The sequence below is a fragment of the Scyliorhinus canicula genome, chromosome 6 (assembly GCF_902713615.1).
Source record: "Scyliorhinus canicula chromosome 6, sScyCan1.1, whole genome shotgun sequence".
NCBI classification, from domain to species: Eukaryota; Metazoa; Chordata; class Chondrichthyes; order Carcharhiniformes; family Scyliorhinidae; genus Scyliorhinus; species Scyliorhinus canicula.
In genome coordinates this window covers 190880463-190902796 of record NC_052151.1, presented here as the reverse complement: position 1 = coordinate 190902796, position 22334 = coordinate 190880463, and the positions used below count along the sequence as shown (strand labels likewise).

General features: G+C 44.1%; 1 protein-coding gene across 2 annotated transcripts in view; it reads right to left on the bottom strand.

Annotated features, from left to right (window-relative positions):
• lmbrd1 (LMBR1 domain containing 1) overlaps positions 1-22334 on the bottom strand; it is a 257830-nt gene that overhangs the window by 169072 nt on the left and 66424 nt on the right. For both annotated transcript variants that reach the window (XM_038800685.1, XM_038800686.1), the window contains exon 4: positions 11689-11786. In XM_038800685.1, the coding sequence (XP_038656613.1) occupies positions 11689-11786 (98 nt within the window). The remainder of the gene's footprint in view (positions 1-11688; positions 11787-22334) is intronic.

The following is a 22334-nucleotide window of genomic DNA, read 5'->3' as shown; positions in this document are numbered from 1 at the left end:
CTGTGAATATGTCACGTGAGAAAAGTTGCATCAGCGGTGGGGGTCCAGAAATTGTCCGGATATGAGGTTCCTACCCCCAAATTTAAAATCCTGCCCATAGGACCTACTGCACAGAAATAAGCCAGTCAAACCAGCTGGTCCATGCTTGTTTGTGTTCCACACCAGCACCCTCTTCCCACCCTACCTCACCCTTCTAGTTCTTTCTCCAGTTACATATTTAGGTTCCCTCTGATGAATGTAAATCACATTGAATCGGCTGGTACTCCCTTTTGATGCAATTTAAAGATCAAAAACAGTCGAGAGGCATAATGCACAAATAAAATTATTACTCAAATGTAGATCAGATATATTCAGACTTTTTCTCTTTGTAGGATAAATAGGGATCATAGAGGGCAAAGATCACGTTTAAATCCATCAATCTGCACCCCGATACTAACAGATTCAAGTTTTGGATTCTAGGTTCGAATTTATCTAGCAATGAAGCAAAGATACCAAGGAAAAACTAGCAACAAATCTGCCAGTTCTACGTAATTCAAACAGGTCCAAATCAGAAAAGATTGATCACTGGTATTAATAAGACTGTGCTGGCTAGGCTTTGAAATCAGACATGGTGTGAATTTTCAGTTTGTCGGAGCTCAGACACAAACACAGTTCACAAGCTGCTGTTCCATTACCCCAATCTAAACAAGATGATGTACTGGGGCTTTGAGACATCCAGAAAATCTGTATTCAAATTACTTTGGGGGAGGGGGTGTGGTTAAAGTATGGGTTGGTTATAAGGGGCAAGAGCGATGTCAGGCAGAAATAATGATTAAATGGTCAGAAAAATACTTGATGAAAAGGGAGGGTTCTGTCATCGACACAAAGCATCCGTATTCAGTTCTGTTCAGTATCCACAAAGTAAATTGTGCTTGTGTGCAACCACCACATTCTCTTTTTTTGAAACTTGAATTATGTTCCCCGGAGAATGTTTGAGGCTTTATTATTTTCACTAAAATGTTTGTAATCAGAATCTGACAGTAGGTTATGAAAAACAGATCACATCCCATTTCTTAAGCTTTAAATATTCAATACACAAAAAAACAATGGACTATTGAGCTAACGATGGGCATGCAATTTTTTGCAGCTGCCTAAGAAAATGCTATTTTAATTTGCAACAGTGATGGATTGGTAGATGGAGTCATCTATCAAGGAGACATTTCTTCCTTTCCCACATGAAACTTGCTTCTCCTTGAATACCCAACTGAACTCATTCTGATCCACAGAATAGTAAACCTCTCATTAGTAACAGATGCTGCTGGCAACATAACGTTCCAAGTTATAGAAATGTGAACGTGCCCAGTTCGGGAGTACCCCTTCAACTACAACAAAGAGACAAAATACATTTTTAAACTGAGGGAGACACATAATTACTTCACTCAGCACCAACCAACTTAACAATGACCAAGTGCAATTGTAAACAATTAGGTCAGACCATTAAGAACAAAGGAACAGGAGTAACTTGGGGACTTGTGGCAAAATTTGGAGAGCTGTTCCTCAGTCTCGTCAAACAACAACCTGGCACAGTCATAGTCACATATCATTTTTTGGGGGGGAAATTTTGTGTACCCAATTATTTTTTTTCCAATTCAGGGGCAATTTAGCATGGCCAATCCACATCTTTGGGTTGTGGGAGCAAAACACACGCCAACACGGGGAGAACGTGCAAACTCCACACGGATAACGACCCAGAGCCGGGATCGAACCTGGGACCTCGGCGCCGAGAGGCAGCAGTGCTAACCACTGCACCACTGTGCTGCCCCTACCCACATATCATAACCTATAGCCAACATCACAGACTGTTCCAATACCATCCTGTATTGTCTCAACACAGGATAGATTGACCAGAGAGGGCGACACCGAAGGGTGCGACCCTGAGAGTCGTCAACAGTGACTTTGGGTCCTATGAACAAGGATACCGCCAGCTGATTACCATGTACCATTCCCTCCCTCAGCTGATGATTCAGTACTTCACCTGGTTGAACACCATCGACAGTAGAGCAAGGATACAGAATGTACTCTGGATGGGAGACTTTTATGTCCATTATCAAACGTACCACTACTAACGAAGCTGTCTGGGTAGAAGGACACAGCAACCGGACTAGGGACTGCAGTGGATAGCGAGAACACCAACATGTGGGGGGAAACTACTAACCTGACCTTATCCTCACCAACCCACCTGTCACAGAGGACAGTAGTGGCAAAAGTAATTGTCGCACAGTCCTTGGGGGAAACCAAGCCCAATCTTCACACTAGCAAACAAATGTGGGCACCCATGAGCCTGTCAGCCATCAGCAGCAGCAGCATTATATTCCACCACACTCTATAACCACATTGTCTGGAAATCCATCATTCCAAAGCAGGGGGATCAATTTTGGTTTAATGAGGAGTGCAGGAGGACATGAAAGGACAGCATCAGGTATACCTGAAAATGAAGTGTCAATTTGGTGAAGCTACAACACAGGACTACATACATGCTAAAAACCGGATGCATCATGTGATTGATGGCATTTTCATTCTATTCAGATCAGTAAGGGCCTTTCAGACATTCAATCGTCTTCTTAATGACAGAGTTCTCAACGAACTAACGCACTAGCTTGTCATCAACTCTCTGAAAATTACCCATCATCAACCATCCAGATGGATGGAATTGTGGGACGCGTGCAGCATAAAGAACTATCACCTCATGACTTACTCAACAACAGTGATCTCTGGCTTCAACCTACCTGAGTGGACAGCACTCGTTCAAATCCATAATCGACATGAACCATGAGGCCACCTGCACCATAAGTGGATGATGAGGGAAGACCTGAAGTGTGACTGTGGCCTTAAGTCCAAGACCACGAAACACATCACAACAATCTATCGTGGGAGGCATTTCATTTCTCCACTTGTTCGGAGAAGGCCATTGAATGGATAGTCAAACTAGCTCCAGGTCACACAAACAATGGTATTGGGGAAGAAGTGAAGTGAAATCTAGGAATCTGGTAAGTGAGGGAATTTAGTGCAGTGAGAGAGGAACTGTCGTTCTGGCTTTTTACAAAAAGGAGTGGTCCAAAAGATGGAGCCTGCCACAGCGAGACATGAGAGTTGAAATGCAGAAGCATTAATCAGGTGTGCAGGTAGGTGATTCATGAGTTTTATTTCCACCAAACTGGGGCTGTAGTTTAAACCAGCACTGGGGAGATACAAGCATTGTATGAAATTTACAACATAACTAATTAAACTCCACAACAGAACTATGGATAATTGATCGTGACATTACTAAACTTGAAATCTAATTACTTAAATAAAAGCAAAATAAAGATAGTAGTTCAGTCAATGTGTTGCTATTCTAGAAATTGGGAGCTGGTGGATACTTGTGTGAGCAATAAGCTAAAAGAATTATGGCTCAGAGGTGATGAGCTGGAGTCAGTGATTTGAACATTGTGATACATCAGGAAGGGGGAACATTACCTAAATACTTTGTTCAAGAATGCAGTCACACCCATAAGGTTACATACTTCAGATGTGTTCCATGTTCAGGGACAGGAAGGTTGACTGAGTGTGAAACAGGTACGGGGATCCAGAAGGTAGCAATGAAGGAGCCTCAGGCCTTGCAAATATCCAAAAGGTTTGATGTTTTTGAAGCTTGTGCAGACGAGATGAGAGACTGCAGAGAGGATAAGCAAACTGACTACGGCACTATGGTGCAGGGCGGTATTAAAAATGGGGCAGCAGAAAGTAATATAGTTGTAGTAATGGACAGCATAGTTAAACACAGTTCTGTGCTGTGTTGCATCCCTGGTGCCAGAGTTAGGAGTGGATGCCAGGCTTCAGAGGACCTTCAAGTTTGGGGGCAAAATGACATAGGTGCAACTAAGAATAAGGTTCTGTTGAAGGAGTGAGATCAATAAAAAACTAATTTAGAAAGCAGAACCGCAACAGTAATAATTTCTGGATAACTACAAGAGTCACAAGCAAATTGGCAGAGGATAAATACAATTTGAATTGAATATGTGCCTCAAAGATTAGTGTGGGAGAAATGGATTTCAATACATGGGGCACTGGCACCAGTATTAAGAAAAGAGGGAGCTCTACCAATGGAACAGCCTTCATCCAAACTGTGCCAGGCCTGATGTCCTGGCGAATCATATACCTAGGGCTGTAGAGAAGCCTTTAAACTAAAAAGGAGGGTGGAGGGTTGATAGAAATTGACTATTCTAGTCATAAGAGGTTTAAATGAGAACTCATTAAGAATAATTAACCATAATCATATTAACCAGGAGAGTAAGGGAAGTCGAATAATTGGGAAAATTTTGCAAGTTGCTTGAGACTTGTTTAAGATTGTAAGAACAATGATGTCAATTAGCTAAAAGGCCCCATTGTTATACAGTAAAGAACTGGTAGTTTCATCTCTATAGTAACAGCCAGTCTAGGGGTGATAATTTCATAAATCATAGAATTTACAGTGCAGGAGGAGGCCATTCGGACCATCGAGTCCGCACCGGCTCTTGGAAAGAGCACCCTACCCAAGATCCACACCTCCACCCTATCCCCATCACCCAGTAACCCCACCCAACACTAAGGGAAATTTTGGACACTAAGGGCAATTTAGCATGACCAATCCATCTAACCTGCACATCTCTGGACTGTGGGAGGAAACTGGAGCACCCGGAGGAAACCCACGCACACGCGGGGAGGATGTGCAGACTCCGCACAGACAGTGACTCAAGACGGAATCGAACCTGGGACCCTGGAGCTGTGAAGCAATTGTGCTATCCACAATACTACCGTGCTGCCCTATTTCTTAGCGAAAACTGTTTCTCCTATAATGTCTAGATGCAGGTGTGGATAAATTGGAAACTTGGCAGGCGATGAAATGAGAAATTGGTACCAATATATTTAAATATATATATCTTTAAAATTCATGGAGACACTTTGGCCGAATTGAGTGAACTATAAATGAGTTAAAGAACATAAGAACATAAGAACTAGGAGCAGGAGTAGGCCGTCTGGCCCCTCGAGCCTGCTCCGCCATTCAATTAGATCATGGCTGATCTTTTGTGGACTCAGCTCCACTTTCCGGCCCGAACACCATAACCCTTAATCCCTTTATTCTTCAAAAAACTATCTATCTTTACCTTAAAAACATGTAATGAAGGAGCCTCAACTGCTTCACTGGGCAAGGAATTCCATAGATTCACAACCCTTTGGGTGAAGAAGTTCCTCCTAAACTCAGTCCTAAATCTACTTCCCCTTATTTTGAGGCTATGCCCCCTAGTTCTGCTGTCACCCGCCAGTGGAAACAACCTGCCCGCATCTATCCTATCTATTCCCTTCATAATTTTAAATGTTTCTATAAGATCCCCCCTTATCCTTCTAAATTCCAACGAGTACAGTCCCAGTCTACTCAACCTCTCCTCATTATCCAACCCCTTCAGCTCTGGGATTAACCTAGTGAATCTCCTCTGCACACCCTCCAGCGCCAGTACGTCCTTTCTCAAGTAAGGAGACCAAAACTGAACACAATACTCCAGGTGTGGCCGCACTAACACCTTATACAATTGCAACATAACCTCCCTAGTCTTAAACTCCATCCCTCTAGCAATGAAGGACAAAATTCCATTTGCCTTCTTAATCACCTGTTGCACTTGTAAACCAACCTTCTGTGACTCATGCACTAGCACACCCAAATCTCTCTGAACAGCGGCATGCTTCAATATTTTATCATTTAAATAATAATCCCGTTTGCTGTTATTCCTACCAAAATGGATAACCTCACATTTGTCAACATTGTATTCCATCTGCCAGACCCGAGCCCATTCACTTAACCTATCCAAATCCCTCTGCAGACTTCCAGTATCCTCTGCAATTTTCACTTTACCGCTCATCTTAGTGTCATCTGCAAACTTGGACACATTGCCCTTGGTCCCCAACTCCAAATCATCAATGTAAATTGTGAACAATTGTGGGCCCAACACGGATCCCTGAGGGACACCACTAGCTACTGATTGCCAACCAGAGAAACACCCATTTATCCCAACTCTTTGCTTTCTATTAATTAACCAATCCTCTATCTATGCTACTACTTTACCCTTAATGCCATGCATCTTTATCTTATGCAGCAACCTTTTGTGTGGCACCTTGTCAAAGGCTTTCTGGAAATCCAGATATACCACATCCATCAGCTCCCCGTTATCTACTGCACTGGTAATGTCCTCAAAAAATTCCACTAAATTAGTTAGGCATGACCTGCCTTTAACGAACCCATGCTGCGTCTGCCCAATGGGACAATTTCTATCCAGATGCCTCGCAATTTCTCCCTTGATGATAGATTCCAGCATCTTCCCTATTACCGAAGTTAAACTCACTGGCCTATAATTTCCTGCTTTCTGCCTACCTCCTTTTTTAAACAGTGGCGTCACGTTTGCTAATTTCCAATCCACCGGGACCACCCCAGAGTCTAGTGAATTTCGGTAAATTATCACTAGTGCATCTGCAATTTCCCTAGCCATCTCTTTTAGCACTCTGGGATGCATTCCATCAGGGCCAGGAGACTTGTCTACCTTTAGCCCCATTAGCTTGCCCATCACTCCCTCCTTAGTGATAACAATCCTCTCAAGGTCCTCACCTGTCATAGCCTCATTTTTATCAGTCGCTGGCATGTTATTTGTGTCTTCCACTGTGAAGACCGACCCAAAAAACCTGTTCAGTTCCTCAGCCATTTCCTCATTTCCCATTATTAAAACTCCCTTCTCATCCTCTAAAGGACCAATATTTACCTTAGCCACTCTTTTTTGTCTTATATATTTGTAAAAACTTTTACTGTCTGTTTTTATATTCTGAGCAAGTTTACTCTCATACTCTATCTTACTCTTCTTTATAGCTTTTTTAGTAGCTTTCTGTTGCCCCCTAAAGATTTCCCAGTCCTCTAATCTCCCAGCAATCTTTGCCACTTTATATGCTTTTTCCTTCAATTTGATACTCTCCCTTATTTCCTTAGATATCCACGGTCGATTTTCCCTCTTTCTTCCGTCCTTCCTTTTTGTTGGTATAAACCTTTGCTGAGCACTGTGAAAAATCGCTTGGAAGGTTCTCCACTGTTCCTCAACTGTTCCACCATAAAGTCTTAGCTCCCAGTCTACCTTAGCTAGTTCTTCTCTCATCCCCTTGTAATCTCCTTTGTTTAAACACAAAACACTAGTATTTGATTTTACTTTCTCACCCTCCATCTGTATTTTAAATTCCACCATATTGTGATCGCTCCTTCCGAGAGGATCCCTAACTATGAGATCATGAATCAATCCTGTCTCATTACACAGGACAAGATCTAGGACCGCTTGATCCCTCGTAGGTTCCATTACATACTGTTCTAGGAAACTATCGCGGATACATTCTATAAACTCCTCCTCACGGTTGCCTTGACCGACCTGGTTAAACCAATCGACATGTAGATTAAAATCCCCCATGATAACTGCTGTACCATTTCTACATGCATCAGTTATTTCTTTGTTTATTGCCTGCCCCACCATCTCGTTACTATTTGGTGGCCGATAGACTACTCCTATCAGTGACTTTTTCGCCTTACTATTCCTGATTTCCACCCAAATGGATTCAACCTTATCCTCCATAGCACCGATGTCATCCCTTACTATTGCCCGGATGTCATCCTTAAATAACAGAGCAACACCACCTCCCTTACCATCCACTCTGTCCTTCCGAATAGTTTGATACCCTCGGATATTTAACTCCCAGTCGTGACCATCCTTTAACCATGTTTCAGTAATGGCCACTAAATCATAGTCATTTACGATGATTTGTGCCACCAACTCATTTACTTTATTCCGAATACTACGAGCATTCAGGTAAAGTACACTTATGTTGGTTTTTTTACCTCTGTTTTGAATCTTAACAGTTTTATTCCTTTTGTTATTACTGGGCCTATTCACTGTGCTCCCCTCAGTCACTGTACCTTGTACTGTCGCCCTTATGGATTTCTGACTATGTCTTCTCTGCCTTGCACTTTTCCCCTTACTTCCTTTTGTTTCTGTCCCTGTTTTACTACCTTCCAACTTCCAGCATTGGTTCCCATCCCCCTGCCACATTAGTTTAAACCCTCCCCAACAGCTCTAGAAAACACCCCCCCTAGGACATCGGTTCTAGTCCTGCCCAAGTGCAGACCGTCGGGTTTGTACTGGTCCCACCTCCCCCAGAACCGGTCCCAATGCCCCAGGAATTTGAATCCCTCCCTCTTGCACCATCTCTCGAGCCACGCATTCATCCTATCTATCCTGACATTCCTACTCTGACTAGCTCGTGACACTGGTAGCAATCCTGAGATTACTACCTTTGAGGTCCTACTTTTTAGTTTAACTCCTAACTCCCTGAATTCCGCTTGTCGGACCTCATCCCGTTTTTTACCTATATCGTTGGTGCCTATGTGCACCACGACAGCTGGCTGTTCACCCTCCCCCCCCAGAATGTCCTGCAGCCGCTCCGAGACATCCTTGACCCTTGCACCAGGGAGGCAACATACCATCCTGGAGTCTCGATTGCATCCACAGAACCGCCTGTCTATTCCCCTTACGATCGAGTCCCCTATCACTATAGCCCTGCCATTTTTCTTCCTGCCCTGCTGTGCAGCAGAGCCAGCCACGGTGCCATGAACCTGGCTGCTGCTGCCTTCCCCTGGTGAGCCATCTCCCTCAACAGTATCCAAAGCGGTATATCTGTTTTGCAGGGAGATGACCACAGGGGACACCTGCACTGCCTTCCTACTCTTGCTCTTTCTTTTGGTCACCCATTTTCTATCTCCCTCAGTAACCTTCACCTGCGGTGTGACCAACTCGCTAAACGTGCTATCCACGACATCCTCGGCATCGCGGATGCTCCAAAGTGAGTCCATCCGCAGCTCCAGAGCCGTCAAGCGGTCTAACAAGAGCTGCAACTGAGCACACTTCTTGCACGTGAAGGAGCCAGGGACAGTGGACGTGTCCCTGAGCTCCCACATCGCACACGAGGAGCATGACACGGGTCTGGGATCTCCTGCCATCAGAAGTGTAAAGAAGGCAAGACCTTAAGATAATAATCTCCTTGAGAATAACTTACCCGATATGGAAAAACTCATTCCGGAATCAATCTATCTTTTATTTCCTTGCTGCTTTTGCTAAATCACCATCTTTCTTTTGTTTAAATCACTCAGTCATTTTATTCTGCGTATTATGATTTAAAGAATTACCATGATCTGTATTTTAAAACTCAACCACTATATTCGCTAAAGACAATCAATCTGACTAGTTTGCTAAAAGGCTAGTCGGAATTCTCTTAATGTTGTATAGAAAATAAAGTTACCAGTGGGCACTACAGCTGACTAATAAAGTTCCAGTGGACTTTGCCAAAAAGCACAGACTTGACCTCTGTTATTTGGGAACTGAGAAAGGATAACAAATATCCAGGGTTCTGAATAGACACAGAGATCCATCAAGGGTTCACGAGAGAGATGATTTGGAAAGTTAAAGAGAAAGGACAAGGCAACAGTGCAGGGTACCTATGCAGGCACGGGTAACAGAGTGTGACAGATTAGGACAGGACACAAACACAAGAGAAAATACGGTCAGAATAGGGATTTTAAAAAACTTTCATGGAATATGGGCATTGCTGGTTAGGCCGACATTCATTGCCCATCCTCAACTGTGCTTCCCTTTACACAGCAATAACCTGCAGCAAGCAACTCACCTCACAACTCTGCAAAGCCTTTCCACCATAAGCTGTGGCTAAGTGACAGTACCCTTGGCTTAGAGTCAGAAAGTCAAGCATTCACATTCCACTCCAGAGATTTGGGTGAAAGATCAATACTGACTCTCTATGGTAGCTCAGAAATATTGTCTTTGAGATGAAATTTTAAAGCCGGTCCTCCGTCTATGCCTTTAGGTGGTCATAAAAGATTCCATTCTGAAGAGGAATGGAATTCACCTGCATTCCACCAAATGTGAGCAGCAGCAGATTATAGAGCAGGAGGATCGGCCCCAGAGTCCAGAACTGACTGGCAGCAGGAGCAGAATATATCTGACGACAAAACATGACAGCAGTTATGTGATTGGTCGGTGAGTATCATTGCGGTCTGTTTTCTCTTTTTATTAAAGGCAATGGGTTAAACTAAGAAAATCAGTTGGTGGCTCAATACGTTTTATGTTTGGTAGGCTTAAGTCTAAAGTTACGTTTATTTTTGGTAAGTTTAGATTGTAGACAGGGCACCTCAATGTACATCCTGTACCACGTTGGGAATTCCAGAACGCTTTCCCGTCCTGGACAAGAGCCTAAGAAAATCAGAAACATGATCTGGTGTAGACCATTTAGTCATTCAAGGCTCCTCCACCATTTAACAAGTTCATGGCCAATCGTCTACCTCAACTCCATCTTCCCATCCCCATTATCCCTTAGTACCCAAACATTCATCAATTCTGGTCTCAAATATACTCGACAGCTGAGCATTCACAACCCTTGTAGAGAGTTGAGGATTCATAATCCTCTTGAGTGAAGAAATTTATCCTCCTCTCAGTCCTAAATAGCCGAACACTTAATTTGAGACTGTAACTTCTCATTACAGATTTTTCCAGCAACGGGGAAAGTCTTCTCTGCATCTATTTTAGTCAACACCTTTAAGAATATTCTATGTTTCAATCAGATCGCATCTCATTCTTCTGAACTTGAGAATATAGGCCTAGTCTACTTTGTGTCTCCTGATGCCAGAGTCAAGGATAGCACTGTACAGCTGCAGAACATTGAGTGGTTCGGGTAATGGTCCATGTTGATACAAAAGACCAAGGGAGAAACAGGGATAACGTCGTACAGGCAGGTTTTAGAGAGCCGTGAAGTAAATTAAACAGTCGAATCTCAAAAATAGAAGTCTTTGCATTACTCCCAACGCCACATGCAGTAATGGGGATAGTGCAGCTAAATGCGTGGCAGGAGGTGGTTAGGCTTTTGACTCCTGTGGCATGGAGGTCAATTCCAAGGGAAAATGAGCCTGTAGAAGTCAGATGGTTGCACCTCAACAGCATTGGGATCAATATTCAAGGGGAGGTTTGCTAATGTTGTTGAGGGGGTTTAGCATCCCTCCTTAATAGCACTGTGGGTGTGCCTACATCACACCAAGTTCAAGATGGCAGCTCAACACTACATTCTCAAGAGCAACTGAAAATAAATAAGTGTTGACCTTGCCAGCCACTCCCACATCCCAGGAACAAATAAAGATAAGTGAGCCATTCAGCCCCTTAAAACTTCTCCAATCAGATTATGACTGATATGCAACTTATCTCCATCCACCTGTCTCTGCTCCATTTGCTTTATACAGGGGTCCAGAGAAAACCTATCTATGACACACTTAAAATTAATTAATTGTCAGCATTTACTGTTCTTTGTGGATGAAGAGTTCCAGATTTTAATCATCCTTTGTACTTGTTGCCCAGTTTCTCACCTGAATGGGCTGGCTCTGATTTTAAGGTCATTTCCCCTGCCTCTGACTTCACCACCATAATCAAACCACCTCTTAGTCTTCTATCTTTCAGGGAATGAAAACCAAGTTTATGTCACCTTTCCTCATAATCTAATGCATAGTGCCCTGGTAACATGATGAAGAAAGTAATGATTTGTTTTGCAGGAACTTACAGAACATTTATTGGGATCATCATCCTCCTTCTCTTCATAGTAGAAATAGACAAACGGGATCCAGAGGAAGACGCAGAACAGGATGATGGAGTACAAGGCTGTAACAAGAGAATAGTAATGATGTTCCAAGATATAAAACAACTTTATTTCTCAACATCATCTTTTAAAAAAACATTTACAAGGTACAAATGGCCTGACTTCCATGCAAACACTTCAAGTGGGTTGTAATTGGTCCAGTCCAGATTTCTTAATGGCATCACTAATATTGTTCAAGCAGAAAAAACAGGGAGAATTACCAAAATGAGATTAATTCCTTTCAGTCAGCACATACCCAAAGAGATTCTGACTCGCGACTCAACCAAGAATGCAGATTTTTCACAACTGGTAGCTCTTGCAAACTAAAAATCTGCCCCAATTAACTGACTAGTTTTAAATTTTAGCTTCAGTGCACTGATTAAAAATGAAAACAGCTGATTTAATCCATTCACAACTGCCAACTAAACGGTTACAAAAGAACAGATTTTAGTGGTCGATTAAAAATGAGTTTCAAATGAATAATATTTCATGCTACAATTGAGCATGCAACAACAGATACAGGTGTAAAACACCACTGCCCACCAACCATGATGCATCATTTAGGAAAAACTGCACAGATGTTAAGCCATGGATGAATGTCATTTTTCGATTAAGAGACTGCATTCATAGTAGAAATATTACTGATCCACACATGTAGCAAACAAATGCACAGATTGCCCTTCTCAATTTTAAAAGCAGAATACACTACAGCCAGCTATTTAATGCAGAGTTAGCGAGCTAGAGAGAAAATCAGCAAACGGGACCTCGAAAATCGTAATCGTCAGATTACTCCCAGTACCACATGTAAGCGATTGTAAAAATAGGAGGATAAAGCAGAATATGTGGCTGCAAAGATGGAGGACGAGGAAGGGCTTTACATTCTTGTGACAATGGGACCAGTGGGGGGGGAATGGGACTTGCAAAAGCCAGAGTTATTGCACCTAAATGGAACAAGGACTGAGTTTCTTGCGGAACAGTTTGCTAGTACTACAGTATTGGGGATGGGTTAAACTAACATGGCACGAGTGTGGGAACCAGGAGGAAGTATCAAGGTGCACAGAATACAGGGAGAGATAAATAATACTAAAGGATGCAATTCTAGGTGTGGTCAGGCTATGGGAAAAAGTAATGAGTGTCAAAATCAGCACATGTATATGAATGTACGGAGTGTGGTTAATAAGATTGGTGAGTTACAGACACAGATTGCCACGTGGAAATGTAATGTTGCGGCTAGAACAGACGCCAGACTCAAAGATTAGCAAGACTGGATGTTAAACATTCCTGGATACGAGATGGCCAGAAAAGAAAGGAAAGGGGGAGGGTGGTGGGATTGATTATGGAGAGCATTGCAGTGCTGGAGAAAGAATATATCCCAGAGGATCTGGGGGGGAATCCATTTGGCTCAAGGTAAGGAACAAAGAAGAGGTAATTACACTGCTCAATGTAGTCTACAGGCCACCACAGTGGTGGAAAAGGTGCAGAGGAACAAATATGCCAGTAAGGTTCAAGAATTATAGAGTAGTTATAATAATGGGGAGGGGGAAACAACGACTTAGTTTCTGAATATAGAATAGGATATTAGCAGTGTAAAGGGAGGAGTGGGGCAAGAGTTCCCAGATAGTTTTTTTAGAGCAGTCTGTTTCCAGTCCAATAAGAGGGGTGACATTCTGGGTCTGGTTCTTGGAACTGAGATGGGCCGAGTGGATACATAATAGTAGGAGGACATTTTGCGAACAATGATCATGTATCATAAGGTCTAGGTTGGCTATAGAAAAGGATAAAGAAGAATGTGGATTAAGAATAATTAACTGGGGGAAAGTCAAGTTCAATAGGGTAAGAATGGATCTGGGCTAAACAAAGTGAAATTAGAAGTTGGCAGGAAAAATGGTAACTGAACAAGGGCCACTTTCGAAGAGGAGACAGAACAGGCACAGTCAAGACGTATTCCCTCGAAGAGAAAAGGTAGGACAAACAAAGACAGAGGCTCCCTGGATGACTAAAGAGATGGAAATTAAGAAGAAAAAGTGCACTATGACATGCCAGGTTACAATACAAGGGAGAACCAGGCCGAACCAGGGGCAGCACGGTAGCATGGTGGTTAGCACAAATGCTTCACAGCTCCAGGGTCCCAGGTTTGATTCCCGGCTGGGTCACTGTCTGTGCGGAATCTGCACGTCCTCCCCGTGTGTGCGTGGGTTTCCTCCGGGTGCTCCGGTTTCCTCCCACAGTCCAAAGATGTGCGGGTTAGGTGGATTGGCCATGCTAAATTGCCCGTAGTGTCCTAAAAAGTAAGGTTAAGGGGGGGATTATTGGGTTACGGGTATAGGGTGGATACGTGGGTTTGAGTAGGGTGATCATGGCTCGGCACAACATCGAGGGCCGAAGGGCCTGTTCTGTGCTGTTCTATGTTCTATGAATATAGAAGGTTCAGAAGGAAAGCGAAAAAGCAAATAAGAGAAGCAAAGAGGGAATATGAAAAGAGACTGGCAGATTCCATAGGCATACAAATAGCAAAAAGGTGGAGAGCTGATCAGGGACCAAAAAGGGGATTTGCGCATGGAGGTAGTGGAATAGCTGAGGTGTTAAATAAATTCTTTGCATCTGTATTTACCAAGGAAGACAATGCTACTCAGGTCACGGTGAAAGAGGAGGTAATTAATACATTCAAGGGATTTAAACCATTAGAAACGCTGGCTGAACTTAGGAAGGGGTGAGATGCTTGGGCTGATAAGTGGAAAGTGTGAATTCTGTGGCGGGTAACTCACCTCCTGACTCCCCAAGGCCTGTCCATCATCTACAAGTTGCAAGTCAAGAGTATGATAGAATACTCTCCAGTTGCCTGGCTTCAACAACATTCAAGAAGCTCAACAGAATCCAGTACAAAGCAGCCCACTTGATCAGCACCCCATCCATCACCTTCAACATTCATCTCCTCCACAGTGGCAGCTATGTCCCATCCACAAAATACCGTGCTGCAATCTCAAGGTTCCTTCAAGAGCACCTTCCAAGCCCACAGCCTCTAACAACCCAAACGACAGGACAGCAAATGCATGGGAACACCACAACCTGCAAGTCCCCCGCCAAGTCACACACCATCCTCAACTGGAATCATGTCACCGTTCCTTCACTGTGCCAAAATCTCCTGGAACTGTCTCCCTACAGCAAGAAGTCTTACAACGCCGGTTAAAGTCCAACAGGTTTGTTTCGAATCACTAGCTTTCGGAGCACTGCTCCTTGCTCAGGTGAATGAAGAGGTGGGTTCCAGAAACATTTATATAGACAAAGTCAAAGATGCAATACGATACTTTGAATGCGAGTCTTTGCAGGTAATTAAGTCTACAGGTCCAGACGGAGCCACTGGAGAGAGGGATTATCACAGGTTAAAGAGGTGTGAATTGTCTCAAGCCACAACAGTTGGTAGGATTTCGCAAACCCAGGCCAGATGGTTGGGGGGGGGGGGGGGGGGGGGGGGGGGGGGGTGTGTGTGTGAATGTAATGCAACATGAATCCCAGGTCCCGGTTTAGGCCATACTCATGCGTGCGGAACTTGGATATCAGTTTCTGCTCGGCGATTCTGCGTTGTCACACGTCCTGAAGTCCGCCTTGGAGAACGCTTACCCGAAGATCAGAGGCTGAATGCCCTTGACTGCTGAAGTGTTCCCCGACTGGAAGGGAACATTCCTGTCTGGCGATTGTTGCGCGATGTCCGTTCATCTGTCGCAGCGTCTGCATGGTCTCGCCAATGTACCACACTTAAGGACATTCTTTCCTGCAGCATATGAGGTAGACAACGTTGGCTGAGTCACACGAGTATGTACCACGTACCTGGTGGGTGGTGTTCTCATGTGTAATGGTGGTTCCCATGTCGATGATCTGGCACGTCTTGCAGAAATTGCTATGGCAGGGTTTTGTGGTGTTGTGGTCGCTGTACTGAAGGCCGGGTAGTTTGCTGCAAACAATGGTTTGTTTGAGGTTGCGCATTTGTTTGAAGGCTTCGTCTATATAAATGTTTCTGGAATCCACTTCTTCATTCACCTGAGGAAGCTAATGATTCAAAACAAACTTGTTGGACTTTAACCTGGTGTTGTTAAGACTTCTTAATGTGCTCACCCCAGTCAAGCGCCAGCATCTCCACATCATGTCTCCCTAACAACATTGTGGATGTACCCACAGCACATGGACTGCAGCAGTTCAAGGCGGCAGCTCACCACAACTTCCTCAGGAACAATTAGGGTTGGGTAATAAATGTTGGTCAGTCATGCCCGCATCTCGTGAAATATTTAAAATTCCAAAGATTGAGGTAGTTGAGAGTGTAAATTCCAGAGGCTCTGGCCTTAATTTTCCAGTCTTTCTTAAGTGAAGGAAATTCACAAACACTTGATGCAAAAAAAACTGTGGGTGGGATGTCAGGGATGTCTCTGGTCCAAATCAGATAAAAAATACATTAAAATTAGTGAAGCCCGACAATCCAGATCACCGTTAACACTTGCAAGGCTAGCTAATTGATGTCCTACATGTTTTGTGAATTTTGGAATTCTCCACCCCAGAAATCTGTGGTTGCTGAATACCCAGAGTATATTCAAGACAGTATCCAAAAATCTGCCCATCACGAAGGGAATTAAGGAAATAGTGTGGGAAAGTGGAGATGAGGTCATAGATCAGCCATGATCTTATTGAACAGGCTCAAGGGCGACAATGGTCCATTGCTTATGCTCTTGTCTTGTGCAGTTTCCAAAAATTGAAATGGCAAGGAAATAGATTAATTGAATGAATCATTCCTACTATGTGAAGTGCAAATGAAAAGCATTCAGCCAGCTGCTAGACTATTTACTGTGTACAGTATTTTCAAGAGGAACAGCTACAACAATGAGATAATAAAGTAGCAGAATTTCCACTGATCTCATGAACTACCCTGAACTGCGTCCGCCTTTGTCCCTGTCTGAGCTCATCTGCTGCTGAAACCCTTGAGACAGAACTATTCCAACATATTCTCTCACACTCTACCCTTCGTAAACACATCCAAAATTCTGTTGCCCCTGTCCTGACATGCACAACATACTTTCTGCTATCGCCCCTGTGGTCGCTGACTTATTTTGGAACCCAGTCAAGCAACATCTTAATTTTTAAATTCTCAACCTTGTTTTCAAACCCATCCGGGGCCTCCCCTCTTCCTATCTCTATATTGTCCTCCAGCCCAATAACTCGAAGATATCTGCGCTAATCTAATTTTAGACTAGATTAGCAGCACGGTATCACAATGGTTAGCACTGTTGCTTCGCAGCTTCAGGGTCCCAGGCTCGATTCCCGGCTTGAGTCACTGTCTGTGCCGGGTCTGCACGTTCTCCTCATGCCTGCGTGGGTTTCCTCCGGGTGCTCCGGTTTCCTCATACAGTCCAGAGATGTGCAGGTTAGGTGGAATGGCCATGATAAATTGCCCTTAGTGTCTAAAAAGGTGGGGTGGGGTTACGAGGATACAGGGATAGGGTGGACATGTGGGCTTGGGTAGGATGTTCTTTCCAAGGGCCGGTGCAGAATCAATAGGCCAAATGGCCTCCTTCTGCACTGCAAATTGTATGATTCTAAGACTCTTGAACATCCCCAATTTTTATTTCTCCACCACTGGTGCCCATATCTTCAGGTGCCTGTCTGCGCTAAGCTCTGGAATTTCTTCCCCAAGATTCTCCTTACCTCTTTGCTAAGAAACTCCTTAATACCTACCTCTTTCACCAAGCCCTTGATCATCTGTTCTAATATCTCCTTACACGGCTTGGCATTATACTTGTATCCTAATGCTCCTGTGAAGTATCTTGGGACATGATTACATCAAAGAAACATAGAAAATAAGAGTAGGCCATTTGAGCCTGCTCCACCATTCATAATCATGGCTGATCCTCCATCTGAACACCATACTCACATGTTCTCCCCAAACACCTCAACGTCTTTAGAGTCTAGAAACATTTGGATTTTGTTTATTGTCACGTGTACCACCGAGGTACAGTGAAAAGTATTTTTCTGCGAGCAGCTCAACAGATCATTAAGTACATGAAAAGAAAAGGAAATAAAAGAAAATACATAATAGGGCAACACAAGGTCCACAATGTAAATACATAAACACCAGCATCGGGTGAAGCATACAGGGGTGTAGTGTTAATGAGGTCAGTCCATAAGAGGGTTGTTTAGGAGTCGGTAACAGCGGGGAAGAAGCTGTTTTTGAATCTGTTTGTGCGTGGTCTCAGACTTTTGCATCTCCTGCCCGACAGAAGAAGTTGGAAGAGTCAGTAAGCCGAGTGGGAGGGGTCTTTGATTATGCTGCCCGCTTTCCCCAGGCAGCGGGAGGTGTAGATGGAGTCAGGCTCGTGTGATGTACTGGGCTGTGTTCACGATTCTCTGAAGTTTCTTGCGGTCTTGGGCCGAGCAGTTCCCATACCAGACTGTGATGCAGCCAGATAGGATGCTTTCTATGGTGCATCTGTAAAGTTGGTACGAGTTAATGTGGACATGCCAAATTTCCTTCGTTTCCTGAGGAAGTATAGGCGCTGTTCTGCTTTCTTGGTGGTAGCATCAACCAAGGACAGAATTTGGAGATGTGTACCTCTAGGAATTTGAAGCTGCTAACCATCTCCACCTCGGCCCCATTGATGCTGACAGGGGTGCGTACAGTACTTTGCTTCCTGAAGTCAATGGCCAGTTCTTTAATTTTGTTGGCATTGAGGGATAGATTGTTGTCGCTGCACCACTCCACCAGGTTCTCTATCTCCCTCCTGTATTCAGACTTGTCACTATTCGAGATCCGACCCACTATGGTTGTATCGTCAGCAAACTTGTAGGTGGAGTTGGAACCAAATTCTGCCACAGAGTAGTGTGTGTACAGGGAGTAGAGTAGGAGGCTAAGTACGCAGCCTTGTGGGGGCCGGGTCTTGAGGACTATTGTGAAGGTGGTGTTGTTGCTTATTGTTACAGACTGTGGTCTGTGGGTCAGAAAGTCGAGGATCCAGTTGCAGAGTGAGGAGCTTTGATACGAGCTTGGCTAGGATTATGGTGTTGAAGGCGGAGCTGTATTCAATAAATAGGAGTCTGATGTAGGAGTCCCTCTTGTCGAGATGCTCTAGGGTTGAGCGTAAGGCCAGGCAGATGGCATCTGTCGTGGACCAGTTGTGGCGGTATGCGAATTGCAGTGTATCAAGGCATTCTGGGAGTATGGAGGTGATGCGCTTCATGACCAACCTCTCGAAGCACTTCATTATTACTGAGTCATTGAGGCACATTGCCTGATCTTCTTTGGCACCGGTATGATGGTTTTCTTGAAGCAGGTAGGGAGCTCGGACCGGAGTAGGGACAGGTTAAACATGTCTACGCAGGTTGAGTGCACAACCAGGAATCCCATCGGGACCCGTCGCTTTCCGAGGGTTCATTTTTGGGAAGACCGATCTGACTTCGGAAGCTGTGATGATGGGTATGGGTGTGTCTGGGGCTGCTGGGGCACTCGACAGCAGATCATTGGTTTCCTGCTCGAACCGAGCATAGAGTGCATTGAATTCATTCGGGAGGGGTGCACTGTTGCTGGAGATACTGCTCGGCTTCGCTTTGTAGCCCGTTATGTTGTTTCGGCCTTGCCACAACCGACGAGAGTCTGTAATGCTAGTCTGTGACTCTAGCTTGGTTTGATATTCTCTCTTGGCATCTCAGATGGCTTTGCAGAGGTTGTACCTGGAATTCATGTTTTGGTCAGGGTCGCCCGACTTGTACACCTCAGACCTGTCCTTCAAAAGGGAGTCAATCTCGCGATTGAGCCATGGTTTCCAGTTTGGGGAACGTACGTACTGCTTTCTTTGGCACGCAGTCGTCCACACATTTGCTGATGAAGTCTGTGACGGTGGTGGCATACTCATTTATGTTGGTCACCGAATTCATTGTCTCTAAGTAGTCTCGTAGGAGCTCTTCTGTTTCCTCGGACCAGCACTGCACGACCTTCTTAGCTGGATTCTCCTGCTCGAGTTTCTGCTTGTATGCTGGGAATAGGAGCACCATCTTACGGTCTCATTTTCCAAAGTGCGGTCGGGGTTTGAACGGTACGCGTCCTTGATTTTTGAGTAGCAGTGGTTTCTAATGGCTTGGCCTCCACAGCTTTCAATGGTGGAATATTCCACCGGTTAACCACCCGCTGGGTGAAGGAGGTTCTCCTCATCTCAGTCCTAAATTGCCTATCCCAAGACTGTAATCCCTTGTGCCAGGCTCCCCAGATACAGGAAGCAATATTCTTGCATCCAGTCTGTCCAGCCCTGTCAGAATGTTATACATTTCAATAAGATCTCCTCTTGTTCTTCTGTATTCCAGTGAATACTGGCCCAGTCGACCCAATCTCTCCTCATACACAATCCTGTCGTCCCAGGAATCAGTCTGGTGAACCTTCAGCGCACTCCCTCGATGGCAAGTATATCCTTCCTTAGATAAGGTGGCTTAAACTGTACATAATACTCCAGCAGTAGTCTCACCAAGGCCCTTTGCAGCTGCAGTACCACATCCTTGCTCCTGTACCTATGTCCTCTTGGAATGAAAGCCAATATACCATTTGCCTTCCTAACTGCTTGCATTCAGTGACTGATGTGCAAGCACACCTTTTTATATTTCGCAATCTCTCACCATTTAGGAAATACTCTGCCATTTGGTTTCTCTGTCTGAAGTGGATAATTTCACATTTATCCATGTTATGCTGCACATGCCACATGTTTGTCCACTCACTCAACCCGTCTAAATCACCTTGAAACCTCTGAACATCCTCCTCACCACTCACCAAGTTTTATGTTGTCAGCAAACTTGGAAATGTTACTTTTAGTTTCCTTATCCAAATCAATGATATATGATATGAGTAGCTGGGGCCCAAGCAAAGATCCTTGCAGGATCCCACAAGTCGCCACCTGCCACTTCGAAAGAGACCCACTTACTCCTACTCTCTGTTTCCTGTCTGCTATTGGCAATCCATGCCAATATATTACCCCCAATCCCAAACGCTTTAAATTTGCAAAATAACCTTCTACATGGGACTTCACAAATACAATTTGTTTTTGTTTCAGAATGACAACTAATCCCTCAATTTCCTTCTCTCTTGGTCTTTCTGTGCAGTTTTTAAATGCAGTAAAATCTCCTTTCTCTACCATTTGAATCATTGTAGGTTTGGAACTAAAGTACTCTGAATATCAGCTGTTGTTGGTTTTAATTTCCCAAAATTCCCTGGATTTGGTTAGGTGGCATTTGGTTGGAAAATAACTAAAGAAATGAAATGAAAATGAAAATCACCTGTTGTCACAAGTAGGCTTCAAATGAAGTTACTGTGAAAAGCCCTTGTCGCCACATTCCGGCGCCTGTTCGGGGAGGCTAGTACGGGAATGGTAATGTAATTTATTTATTCAAAAAGGGAGAGACAGAGAGAAAGCAGAAAACTACAGGTCAGTTAGCTGAATGGCCATCACAAGTAAAATGTTAGAAGTTATTATTGGATGTTATGGTTTGCAGATGATACTAAGATTGCTGGAGTTGCAGATAGTGATGAAGATTGTCAGAGAATACAACTGTATATAGGTAGGCTGCAAAATTGGGCAGAGAAATGGCAGATGAAATTTAACCAAGGCAAATGCGAGGTGATGCATTTTGGTAGATCCAATTCAGGTGGGAGCTATAAAATAAATGGCAGAACCATCAGGAGCATAAAGGCACAGAGAGATCTGGGCATGCAGGTCCACAGATCCTTAAAAGTGGCAGCACAGGTGGAAATGGTGATAAAGAAAGCATATAACAGGCTTGCTTTCATAGGACGGGGTATTGAGTATAAAAGCTCAAAAATTGTGTGACAGTTATATAGAACGTTGGTTCGGCCACATTTGGAACACTGTGTCCAATTCTGGTCTCCGCACTACCAGAAGGACGTGGAGGCTTGAGAGAGTACAGAAAAGGTTGACCAGGATGTTGCCTAGTATGGAGGGTATTAGCTATGAGGAGAGATTGGATAAACTGGGATTGTTCTCCCTAGAGAGACGGAGGCTGAGGGGCGACCTGGTAGAAGTTTATAAAATTATTAGGGGTATATATAGGATGAACAGTTGGAGGCTTTTTCCCAGGTGGCAATGACAATTACAAGGGGATACTATTCAAGATGAGGGGGTGGGGGAGATTCAGTGAAGATGTGTAGGGCAAGTTTTTTTTTTTTTTTTTTTACACAGAGGGTAGTAGTGGCCTGGAATTGCAGTGTCCGGTAAGATGGTTGAGGCGACCGTTAAGACTTATCTGGATAGGCACATGAACAGACGGCGTATAGAAGCATACAGGCGGTTGGTCTAGATAGGACACGTGATCGGCGCAGGCTTGGAGGGCCTGTTCCTGTGTGTTTTGTTCTTTGTTAAGGCAGGGTGGTTGCAGACTGGTGAGACCACATCTGCACTACTGTGTACAGTATGGGTTTTCTTATTCAAGGAAGGATGTACATGTATTAACACTTCAGAGAAGGTTTACTAGATTAATACCAGACATGAGTGGGTTGTCTTATCAGGGAATATTGGACAGGTAAGGCTTGCATCTGG